Genomic DNA, 12,946 nt, shown 5'->3' with positions numbered 1-12,946 from the left:
GCCCAGGAGTCAGGTCCATCCCAGTTCTGTCTGCAGGGCAGCTCCTGTGCCGCAGCACGGCCCCCAGGGAGGCAGGGACTAATAAGGCCAGATGGGTTTGCGTGGGGTGCATACAAAATTTCTCTGTGCTTCAGGTGATTACAACTGATGGGGGCCCTGGGGAACACCCCCAGAATTTGAGTCTGACAATCATTTCTCCTGGACGGCTCACGCATTCGCTATCTGAAATAGGACAACGAGCCTTTTCAGAAATATTATCTTACGTGATTGTCATGTTTTCTTTTCAATATATCACCTCCTCATTCCATGGTTAGGTACACAGAAGTTTAAAAAAATACCAGATCATTACCATGAAATGGAGGGAAAGGCTACAGAAATGAATACAGACCACGAACAAGAGAGCACACTTTAAGTGGATTGTATGTGGGCCTCCCTCCTTAGTGAGGGTCTGAACAAATGGGCAGTCTCGACGGCCCAGAGGCAGGCCGCGCCAGTGCTGTGCTTTGGCCCAAGGCTCAGCTGCGGAGGGGTCAGTGTTTGCGTCTCGGATGTGTGGGCCTGTGCTCCGAGTCCCAGCTTGTGGGATGAGTGCGTGCCCACGGCACGGGAGGGGAGCGAGTCCTTCACGGCAGGCTCAGTGTGTGGGTTCCTTCAAAGCTACAAGCGGTGTGGCTGGCCGTAGATGCTAGACATGAACCTCAAAACATTATTAAAAATGGAACCTTCTGAGAGCCAGACCTCGTCTGTGACGTCGCCCCGTTTCTATGGCTGCACCGGCCACCACTGCTTCCTGGCCCATGAGCACAAGCACAAAAGCAGGCAGCTAATTAAGGACCTTCAGGTTCCTCGTTTATGTTCTAAATACCACCACACGCCGTATTAGGTCAATGTTTTAAAAGTTAATTTGACTGGTTAAAAAGAAGCAAAAGAAAAAAAACACATTGGCTAAATTACATTACGTTATTTCAAAACCCTAAGAATGTGCTAGGGAGGGGGCCTTTGGATACACTCATATTCAAAACACAACACATTTCTGTTGAGGGCGACGGTGACCACGGCTCATGGAAGAGACAGCTGTGAGGAGGAATCAGGAAGCAACAAGCCCGACATCATCTGGGAAACGAACGTTTTGGCTTTCGCCTTTCCCTCCGAGAATTCCCTCCCAGAACACAGTGAGAAGCACCACGCTGGGTCCTCACCTTGCTGGGAAGCTCTGCAGTCGGTTGTAGGCCAAGTGCAGGATCTTCAGGTGGGGGTGTCCGGTTAACAAGGGCACGCACTTGTCCGTGAGGTTGTTGTTTGTCAGGTACAGCTCCTGCAGGATGCTGCTCGTCTCTTCGGACAGCGTGGCTGGGGGCAGGGTTTCCAGTCTGTTCGCAGATGCGTTCAGGAACCTCAGGCTGTGAGGACAGAACGCAGGCAAGGCCCGCTGATCAGCCAGAGCTCTGGCCCAGAAGCCCCAGAAACCTGGCACATTGGGAACTGGGGCTGGAAGCAGGAGTCTAAAGACGGGACCCGCCTTTAGCAGGCATGTGGGTACCTGCCCTGGCTACCTGTGTGTGTTACGTACAGAGAGAGAGAGAGAGAGACATCAGTCTTTGTGGAAGCACAAAGGAGAGAGGAAGTAACTAATTTTGTAGCTCATGGGGAGTGGAAGGGAGCATGCTAAAGCAAATATTTTGTCTTTAGGAAGAGAAAAACAATCACCTATTTTTTTTAAAGACCTCAACGTAATAAATCAATGAGACATCAGGTCACAAGTACGTCACATAGTGACTAAGCCCTTGTCAGCATGTTGTTACACTTCACTAGACTCACGAGTGCAGGAGCTGATCTGCTCTGATGACGGATCGAACCCCATGGAGCTGGGGTGATGAAGAAGTACAACTGCACAACCAACGGCCGCGTCTCGCACAGGCAGCGCTGAGGGAAGAAGCCCGAGAACGGGGCAGAGGATGCGCTCGCTGCGTGAGGCTGTCCCTACAGAGCGGAGACCCAGGCCAGACGAACCCACGGCACTAGAAGTACGGGGCAAGGACGCAGCGCCTGGGAGAGGGCCTTTGGTTTTCCTAACGTCACATCCTCGGTCTTGACCTAGGTGCTGGGTACACGAGTGTGCTCCCTTTGAGAAAACTCATCCCATGCTACCCTTATAACTTGACCCCTTTTCTGTATCGACAATCTCCTTCAAAAGCTTTACATTAAAACAAGTAAATGCCATCTATGTACCATATATATGCAGCTGCTTATCCAAATGCTAGCATGAACAAGAGTGTTTTTATACATAACTAACACGATCAAAAACAGTGATCCTGCTGTTATTGTGAGGCACAGATAAACGCGAAATGCAAAGCTGCAGAACGGAAGCAGACCCCTCGCTGTGGTCAGAAGGGATCCGACCACATCGCTGGGAAGGGGAGGGGAGGACACAGCAGGAACTGTGTGCGGCCTGCAGGTCGCCTCGCACTGGGTCTCCGCGGCGTGTGCCCCACTGGGAAGCTGCAGCCGCTGGCACAGGGAGAGCGTTCGGCCCCCAGGACCCACCGGCCACACTCGCAAGGTCAAAGCTGCCCTGCCTCCTCACCTACAACTGCCCTGGCAATGAACCTCCACTCTCTTGTTTTAAAATAACCTGGGTCTGAAATTTTCAGCATCCAATTCAGGACTGTCCTGCCATATGTTTGGGGAAAATAATAAAATCTTCCTTAAAAGAAAAAAAAAGAATATGGAATGCGAGGTGCAGTTATTTTTAATATTGGCCAGAAAGAAGACTTGGCTTCCAAGCTCTCAGTCCCCTACCTTAAGGGCCCCCAGTCTCACAACCCCTCCCGGCTTACATACACACACACCCAACTCCACTACTGTCCGAGGAAAAGCAGCTTCCCCAAAATAGAACATTTTCCATTAAAGAGACACGTATTCTGTTGACATTAAAGAAAAAAAAAGGAAGTTAGAAAAGGGCTGTACAGGCCATAAATAGTCATGGGAAATTACAGTCGTGTGTGCGGCAGAGAAGAAAATAAAGGTCATCCGTGCAGTTTCTGAAATGGTTTTGAACTAGGAAGGAAACCAGTTACAGCACCCTAGCTCTTCCGAGGATTTTTATGAGGCTGTGTCTTTGGGTCCCATTTATACCACCTGGCTTCAATGCCCTGTTAGGAATTTCTTTGGTACAGAATTAGAAAAAGTTAAAATGTATTGTCCCCAAATATCACCAACTGGAGCTGGTTGGGAAACTGACAATCTCATTAAAACACAATTCTCTAGGAAACATGTAGTTATAGACAACAGGAAAAGAGAGAGAGAGAGAAATTGATTTATAAATGTTTGCATATGTTTAGGCCAGAAAAAGAGGAAGTATTCTTTTGAAAGGAGGAAAGATTGGTGAGTGTTCATCTAGAAAGCTGTAGAAGGCACTTTAAAAACCATTCACACCACCTGAATGAAGGCAAGACAGTGATTTCCAGGAAGACTTGACCCCTCACCTTGCTGAAATCTGCCTGTGCTAAAGGAGCTATGTACCCTTCATGGGAAACCAAGGGGGAAAGAAGCCCACCTCCAACCACTCCAGGAATAAAGCTAAGTGGGAGCTACACTGGCTGGCTCCAAAGGATTTCATTTGTACTGAATACAGCCCGACCAAGTTACCTTGTTAGTCGATGGGCAGAAAGCAAACAACTGGGCTAAAAAGATTTTTTATTATAATGGTCTCAGGAAAATTAAATTCAGTACTCATTCTTTTAAACAGAAAACACTTGTCCCACAACCTTACAACATCTCAGGACACAAATTAAATGGGTTTCACATAGGTGTTGTATTTCCACCAGAATGAACAACTACTTTAATTTTGCAAAATTTAATAGTTTTACTCACTATAAAGGGTATATAACTCCACCCCCTGCTTTCAACTAAAATCCTAAAGCACTGAATTTGGTCTCAACCTCAATAGGATGTGATAACCTCATTAAGCTTCTTCTTACAAACTTTTGTATAAAATACTGTTTTATGTGCCAAGAGATGGTTCACCCATACAACCCTTACTATGTAACCCTCTTCTACTAATTAGAAAAAAAGAATACCATATTCACCACTTTCCTTTCACTTGCAATGTGCTTTCTAGAAACCACAGCTTGTTCCTATTTTCTATTTCACTTGATTCTCCCATCTTCCTAAAGACGTGCCCCTCCCATTTCACAGAGGGCAGAAACTGAAGCTGAGAAAAGTCACATTACTGGCCAATGAACAGTAATTAGTGACAGAGCCAGAAATAAAACACAGATCTCCACGGTCTTACGAGTTCACTATGCCCTAACAGACCTCTGCAAAATCCAAATGGTAAAAATAGTAATAATAAAACATTTTCCTGAGGACATTTTTATAGCCCCTTCTCTCCAAAAAGCTGGAGGTCAAGCAGGATACCTGCTGGGTGGCAGGAAGACCACACATGAACCACACTTCAAACTCAATTCTTAAAGGAACTTAATAAACAGCACGGAGCTCAGAAACTTTCCTTAGCAGAAGTGTGAAAGTTGGAGAGAAAAGCCACCCATGTACGGCTCCTACCCTAATGCATTTGGGGAGCTGCCCACAAGAACAGTGAGATGAATCCAGTTCTTGCTTCTTGAGCAATATTCTGTTCTTCCTTGGCACATTCTGTCCATCTCTGGTTCACCTCGTTTTTTTTTTTGTTTGGTTTTGTTTTTAATTGCCTTTTAGTCATTTCCAGCATACCCATAAATTTTACAGCCAAACTATCCTTGAAACAAAGCACTGGATTTGGTACAACAGATTAACCTATCTGTAGGCACACCAGGCACTCTGCATTTAAATATTTTTTTCCAGGAGATCAGTACTGGGACTTGCAGTCTATTAAAAATACAAAGGGTTACGATTCTAAGCCGAGCAAAACTCTTCTATTTTTATTTTTGGTCCCAAAATGTTCCAGAAATGTCAAACAAAAACAATCTGAATTCCCTACCACTTGTCTTTTTTTCTTTAACTTTTATTAAATGTACTGGGGTGACTCTGGTTAACAGAATCATAGATGTTTCAAGTGTACACTTCTACAACACTAGGTCTGCACACTGTACTGTATGCCCACCACCTCCAGTTCAACCATCTTTTACAACATAGCACTTCTGACGCACTCATCCACTCCATAAGGCTGGCAGCTCTTAAAAGCAAGGGCTTTCAAATTTTTTTATGATGGTAACCAAGAGTACAAAATACATTTCACATGACCACCCAGTACAGTACACATGCAAAATGTGTGTACTGAAACAAAAGTTTCTCAAAACTATATTTAACTTCGCTCTTACACTGGTATTCTCTATCCTATTTGATTTTAACTGCGGGTAGATCACATGTTGTACTCCACTAATGAGTTTGAAGAAGCAGCCCCGTTATTAACCATCCAGGAACACCAGCTAATGGCGGGGACGGCAAGTGAAAGGTGTGTGGGTACCGGTCCAGCAGACTTCATGCACTACTATTTTGGAAGGTCTGAAAATCTGCCTGGCTGGGGCAATAAAGATCAGAAGGCAATTACATAAGGGAATAAAAGTTACACAAATATAAGAATTGTTAAATAAGGACTTGAAAAAACTAATTTCAAAAACTACGTATAATTATTTAAGACCGTATCCTAATTTCTTCAATTACTGCAATGATGTCCTCTATCCGGTCCAGGAGCCGATCCAGGGACCCAGGTGGCATTTCATTTCCACGCCCTCTTAGTCTCCTCTAATCAGCCTCGTCTGTCTCAAGGGACCTTGACACATTTGAAAAGTATCAGACAGCTGTTCTGTAGAGTATCTTTCGATTTAGGTTTTGCCATCATCAGAATGAGGTGACGGTTTGGCAAAAACACCCGGAAGTGACACTTTGCCGGCCTCTCAGAAGCCACGTGACTCCCAACTTCAGCCCCCCGACAGTCGTATTAGGTCGGTCGGAGGGAGGTCTCACAATCTAGAGAAATAAAAATCCCGGTGACCGGCCAGGTGAGCTCGTGGAAGAGCGGTAAGGGTCAGGAATAAGTAATCTAGAGGATTCTAAAAACACGTTTGGAGAAACACTGTTTTACTCCACTTTGGCTCTCAAAAAATCAGACCTTCACAAGACAGCTTTAAAACAAAGAACAAAACAAAAAAAAAACCCGTGTAGGCCACTCAGCTCCTCAAAATGCCGGAAATACCCATCTGTGCCAAAAGGCACCAGTTGTCGCGGTCAGTCGATCACGCTCTCCCAGATCTGCTGTTCCCTTTTAGACCCTCGATATTCACACACGCTCTGTCTGAGTCACCGAAACGCATGATCTGTAAAGTGACTAATACTCGGGGGATATCTGCTAACTACCATGTACTTCATCTGTGCACGCCCCGTGCCCGCCCCTGAGAGTGCCCTGCGCTGTTCTAACCGGGGAGAAAGACAGACCCTGATGTCCTCCCACGACATCAGTTAAAGGGGACCCGTAACTCCCCTTTCGGGGGACTCTGTTCGTTTGCATGCACTTGTCAGGAGCTGCTCTCTGGCCATCGAATGAGCGTGCAGATGCGAGATGGGTATGGAGGCAGACCGTGCCAGGGTTTCAGGAGGAACAGAAGGACGGCAATACCTCGTCCACCCACCCTGGTGACCCACGGGGAGTACCGACCCCCACACTCGCCCATCTGTTGATGAAAACTGATTATCTGACATTCTTTGGGGGGTTTCCATCCAGAAAATCTTTAATTCTAAGCAAAAAGAGGTAAGAGGAGAGATCTAGGTGAGTAAGATCCAGATTAGAATATCTGTCCGTTCCCCCACAAAACCAAATCCCAATCTGGTCATGAGGTCAAACTCAAAGTCAATTTTTCAGCAACATATGCCCTATCGTATTGTATATCTATCTATATTTTTTTAAAGTTGCCAGTAAAAAGCAAGTCAAATAAACAAAACTCAAAGATGAACGTGGAGAGTAAATTCATAAACTGAAATTCCTGATTCGGGCCCTCGGAATTTTAATGAAACTGGTCTGAAGCATTCAGAGGAAGGTGAAGAAACGTGGGAATGCCATCGATTCAGAGGAGCCTCCTGGCTCCTGTCTGGTTTCCGAACACACGTCCCGGCCACCCGGCACAGCACGGCAAAGCCACACACCCGTTCTGAAGCCGTAGCCTTTAACAGACCGTATCACGTGACTCAACCCGCAGTGCTGGTTTTAGCAGCCAAGACCCAGAGTAACAGAAAACCCCTGAGAAAGTCTTCGCTCTGTGTCCGGCAGCGCGTGCTTTTCTGACAGTCCCCTTGAAGCTTCCCTCCGCAGGACTTTCAAGTTCATGTTCTCTGGGCTGACCGGCTCCCACAGTCCTCAGTACTAGTGCATCCCTTCCTCCAAATTCAACAAACCGAATACGCAGTGTCTCCTCCTTTTCTGGAATGTAAGTGATGTGTGTGTGTGTGTGTGTGTGTGTGTGTGTATTTAAATTTAGGTAAATAAGACCTCGATAATCCAGGTTTCAAAAAGGGGATCAGTAGAAGTACTAACACTTTAAGGAGCCACGAGTAGCTTGGTGGCAGTCGTAAAAGGTGGTTTTTCTTATCTTCTGACAAGTAAAATAACACGAGAATGTTGTTCGAAAAAGGGCTGATTTGCCCACCCTCTTCGTAACCCTGTCTGCCTGGGAGAACTAACCTCCTCCTCAAATCAAAGTAATTTCTTTAAATACTTAGCAGAACAAATTTAGGAAAATTCTGTTAAAAAAGGTAAATTTAATGGGAGGGGAAAACCATGGTAAAGACAAGAACTGGCTAAATGAAAAAGAGAGAGAGAACTAAGCAAACTCGAGGCCAGTCTATCTCTGCCACCCAGGGTCACATGGGTCTGTGACAGCAGGACAGAGACCATGTGGTAACTAAGGTAAGCCTGGGCGGCCCGCCTCGTTCTGAAGAGTCCGCCAGCTTCTCATCCTTGTGCATCGCAGCCCATCCACTTCTCTCCAGAAGGCAGTGAGACTAAGGAAGACTCTAGAAGCGATTCCCGACTCCATCCCCTACAGAATGGCCAGGCCGGAGAAGTGGATGGCAAGCCATTTTCTTCATAGATCGCAGAGAGACAGACACCCCAAAAGTCCACACGAATGGTCTGGGGCCATGAGACAAGCATGCTAACGAGGGGGCCTTTTACGGCGGGATGCATGACCCAACCTTACCTGTCGGCCTTCATCAGGAGGCCGGGTGGCAGCTCCAGGAGCTGGTTGTGCTGCACGTCCAGCACCTCCACGGAGGTGCTCTCCAGCCGCTCGGGCAGCCTCGTCAGCTGGTTGTGCCCCGCCAGCAGCTTCCGGAGACTGCTGTTACAGAACAGGCTGTGCCAACAGAGACAGAGAAGAAGGAAACTTACTTAGCGCTCATCTGGGACAAAGATGGGAAAATGAACAGGAGTAGGAGAAGACTCGCAATGATCTCTCCAAAACACACAAATTCATTCGGAGCAACTGCAAATTCATTTTACCAGGAGCTCCAACTTGGAGCTGATCATACTTCAGTATTTCCCATATTTTCAAAAAAAAAAGGTGAGAAAAAGTGTGAGAAGGAATAGCTAACAAAGAAGCTTCTTAGTGAATGAGGAAGACAGGCTTCTGAGGAGAAGATTCTGAAGACAGCAGTCTAGTCTGAGGTTCACACGGCAAGCTGTAAGAGTGTCGGCTGCTGCAGGGAGGGCCTGTGGCTTGTGTCGCTGCGCAACACGGGGGGTTTTACTCACAACAGATTCTAAATAAATACAGTCAAGCATTTTTTATCTTACAGGATCAACATTCGACACAGGATCTGTCTAGCCAATTAATCTTTTACAAATGCCAACTGAGAAAATGTTGCATTTTCCTCCGCTGAATGCAGAGGAAACACACAATCAATCCGTTTGCCCTTTCCTCACTTCCCTAAGTCACGTTTTTGCTTTCCCTTTGGTCTAATCCTAGGGCAGAGCAGCCACTCTCCCTTGAAGGGAACAGAACGCGCGTCATCCACTGGTTTCTGCGGAGCCTTAAAGAGCACTTCGGAAGCCTGGCCGTGTTTCTTCCGGAGGTTATCCACCTGCGTGGAAGTCCGCACCAGGACCACTGCAGCCTCCCACAGTTGTAGAGAGTGAAACGAACTCTGGGTTTGCACACAGACATCTGGGAAGGGAGGCTACAGGGTGCCCAGCACCACTGCAGCGCGGGGATTCATTCACGCTGCGTCCAAGAGCAAGGCCTCCTCTCCCACTGCCCGCTCTCCCCTGTCCGACCTCTCTCACCAGCACCCAGAGCTGTCAAAATCACCCTACATGACAGCTGTGCCTTTATGCGCTCTCCACATCAAAACGAGATTCTGTGCTCACGGAGATGCCGGAACCCGCTGCAGTGCTGTGACGACGCGGGTCAACGTTGATGGTATTTAGCGCACCTGGCTTGGCAGGTTTAGACATCGATGTGACAAGACGGATTACCCGGGACTGTCATTCAGTCACAGTTAACACAGGGTCTCCGTAACGGTCACTTCGACCGAATAATTCAGGATTGGCTTCACCTGTTTTACTGCTTGCTGGGCTTGTGGTGCAATTTAGAATTGGCTTATTTATTATTTACACACACACACGCTGTATCCTTGAGTAGACAGGTAACTGAAAGACAGGTGACAAAATGTTTATCCTGATTTTTCCAAATAAAAGAATAGATTTAATAACTAGAGAATGAGTATTAAAGGCTAATTATTGGATTTGCTTCTTTTAGACACTAAGCACAAAATACCTTCTTTTCATTTTAATACATTTCCACTTCGAAATACTAATTTCTGTTTTGTCAAACCCTTTATACACACCATTGAGATAAATAAAGCACGAATACTAAGTCAACTTCCAATGAATCACTGTCTTGCCTGGAAAGATAGATCAGTGATGGGCTAATACAAAGTCTGCGACTAAACGCCACCATAAATGAGAACAAAACAATACACTGCTTTTGTCCCACCACACACACAAAAACGGACGCTGTTTAAATTCCTTGACAATAAAAACACTTTGGGATTTGCTTTGAATAAACATTTGTTTAGACCCCCCCCCCCCACCGCCCCGCCACCGCTCCTGAAAAAAGGCCTGTGTACTAACACAGAACCAATCACGACTAACTTTGGGGGAAAACGTGATGAAATACCCATCACCCTGCATTTATTATTAAATTGTTAGTAAGTGTACCCAGTATCTGTGCCGCAGCCCGCAGTGAAAGGGAGGCCCTGGGCTCCACTGCGCTGTGTCTGGGGCACTGGGGAGGCTGGAGTGGCGAACAGCACAGAGAAAATGGAAAAGCAGACAAGCAAGAATTTTTTCATCAAATCACTTTCCTGTTTAGCAGTAGCCTGTATTCCCCTTTGCTGTTTGTCCCCTGAGCGTCCCCCATACAACGCTGGCACAGGGCACCTGCCCAGGCCTCCCGCTGATAATGGCGATTGGGCTGCACGCACTGTGTCACCGAAACGCGCGGTCAGTGTGCCCTGGACTTACAGGTATAACAGACGTATGGCTGAGAAAGTCAAATGAGCTGAGCTTACTACGGACTGAAAATGTAAACCCAGACCTTCTTCATGAGAACCACATTCTGACAGTGTCAGCCAACAGGAATCTCATGTGGGCCACGTATGTCATTTAAAATTAAAGGTGAAAAGAAACAGGTAAATTAATTCTTCCAGTACCTTTTATTTGACCCAATAGACTCAAAATACTATTTTAACATGTAATTAACATACAACATTACTGAGCTATTTTGCATCCAGTGTATATTTTCGACTTCAGCACTTCTCAGTTAGGGCTGACCGCATTTCAATTGCTCAACAGGCCCCTGGCTAATGGCTAGCAGCTACCATATCAAACGGCTGAACTCCAACACATATATTAGGCTGACTGAGCATGTGTAGTTCATGGCCTTTGTTCTTTACAGGAGAACAGAGGAACATTGGCCGCATGCCTTTGAAGATCATGCACCTAAAGTAAAACTTAACGCCAAAATGGTGACATATTTCTACAGTATTCCCACTGGTATTTTGAGAAATAAGCACAGTCTGAAACAACTGGCTCCCTTTGCCCAGAAGGGTGTGAACAGCTAGACCCGAGTCATGGCAGCCAACAGTCACAAGTGGCTACTTAAATTTAAATTAACGAAGATTAAATGACAGTTAAAATGTAGTTCTTTAGTCACAGTAGCCACATTTCGAGGGCCCAAAAGTCACGCGTGACCAGCGGACCCCCCTGGACAGCACAAATACAGAACATTCCAATCATCACAGGAAGTCCCACAGGCCGGCACAAGGACGGACCACTCTTCTGGTCACCACCGTCAGGGCTGGTCACTAACAGTCCAAAAACACTCTGTGTCACAATCAGCGTGAAGACGTCTGCATCTGTGGATATTAGACGTCATCATACGGCTGATTTGGAAATCTCGGCATTAAAGTAAAACTTATGGAATAAAAGAAGAATCCAGTTTGCTCTTTCTAGGTTTAATGATCTAATAATAATCTCTGCCCCGCCCCCAAAGTTATGCTCAAGGAAACCCAAATACTATTTGTGGTTAAGGCAGACACGTCAAGTTAATGGGCCAGAGGGGAGGATTTGGAAGGAATTAAGATTGCAGGGGCAAACCGATCACACAGTTTCCTGAGTCTCTGAACATTTCTTTTGGCTTATTTAAAAATTTCCACCAGGAACCACCCCCTCCATGAACCTGAAAAGTCTAGCGGAGGGTGAAAGCCTCCTGTCACTCCTCACTGCATGAGGAAAGTCTGTAACTTGAGGACACCGCATGAGGAAAAGATACTAAATATTAGGTTTAAAAAAAACTCTTTTAAAAAATTTATTTATGTTTTTTCATCCTTACCCAAGGACATTCTCCCATTGCTTTCTAGAGAGAGGGGAAGAGAGAAACCCACCCAGACTGGGATCACACATGCCTGGACCTGGGACCTTGTGTGCAGACCGGAGACCGAACCTGCAACCCAGGTATGTGCCCTGACTGGGAACCGAACCCGCAACCCTCTGGTCATGGGACAACACTCCAACCGAATGAGCCGCACTGGCCAGGGCTAACAATGCTTTTTTGGGAGACATGGAAGATGACACTGGGGGATAAATGGTGATGAAAGGAGACCTGACTTGGGGTGGTGAACACACAACACAGGGTACAGAGGCCGTGTTGTGGAACTGTGCACCCAAAACTGTAATTTTGTTATCCACAGTCGCCCCAATAAATTCAATAAAAAGGAAAAAACACACATGTAACACTTTTAGGAGTTCCTGATAACAAGTTCAACATTGAATCATCAATTTTTACAACTGCTTATTGAATCTGAGGTTCTCTAACTTGGTCTGTAATACTCACCGTGCAGGAAGTTCACATATTTGATTACGGCTAATATCCAAAACTTCTAGCTTTCGGCTTTCACATACCCACTCAGGCACATTTTCCAAGCGGTTTCTAAATGTAAGAATACACAATTTTTTTCTTTGATTGGAATGTGGCCTAAAATATAGTTTGAAACTCAAAATAATTACACAGAATTAATAGAACTTCAATGAAATCCCAAAATACAGTGAATATAAGTCAAAAGCATTCATGCATTCACTTTACCACAGAAGTAAGATTTTGATAAGGAATAAGAAAGAAATAAAGAAAAGGTGGGAAAGGACAGAGTTACATCGTCTCCACAGTCTTTTTTTGTTCCTAAGTCTGGCTTCCAGAACTGCCATCCTAAAAAGTCTGTAAACCCATGTGCGTTTAGGGAAAGGAGGTCTTATATTGGAAATAAACTAACAAACAAGCATACACCTCCAGTTAAATCAAACAGTCAAATGGCATAAAATAACCCGATTTTCCAGTTTGCATTTTTACCATTAAGACCGAAATAATTCCCAGCCCCAGTGGGCACCGTGCAAGCACAG

General features: G+C 45.7%; 1 protein-coding gene across 1 annotated transcript in view; it reads right to left on the bottom strand.

The window, feature by feature from the left end:
* Positions 1-12,946, bottom strand: part of PHLPP1 (PH domain and leucine rich repeat protein phosphatase 1) — a 173,416-nt gene that overhangs the window by 20,752 nt on the left and 139,718 nt on the right. The window contains exons 9-11 of the mRNA XM_045850144.1: positions 12,387-12,482; positions 8,190-8,345; positions 1,200-1,400 (exon numbers count right to left, since the gene is read on the bottom strand). Coding sequence (XP_045706100.1) covers positions 1,200-1,400; positions 8,190-8,345; positions 12,387-12,482 — 453 coding nt within the window. The remainder of the gene's footprint in view (positions 1-1,199; positions 1,401-8,189; positions 8,346-12,386; positions 12,483-12,946) is intronic.

This window comes from Phyllostomus hastatus, unplaced genomic scaffold, assembly GCF_019186645.2.
Source record: "Phyllostomus hastatus isolate PE091 unplaced genomic scaffold, TTU_PhHast_1.1 phas_contig_80, whole genome shotgun sequence".
Taxonomy (NCBI): domain Eukaryota; kingdom Metazoa; phylum Chordata; class Mammalia; order Chiroptera; family Phyllostomidae; genus Phyllostomus; species Phyllostomus hastatus.
Note: the sequence above shows the minus strand (reverse complement) of the source record. Positions and strands in the feature narration are given on the sequence as shown.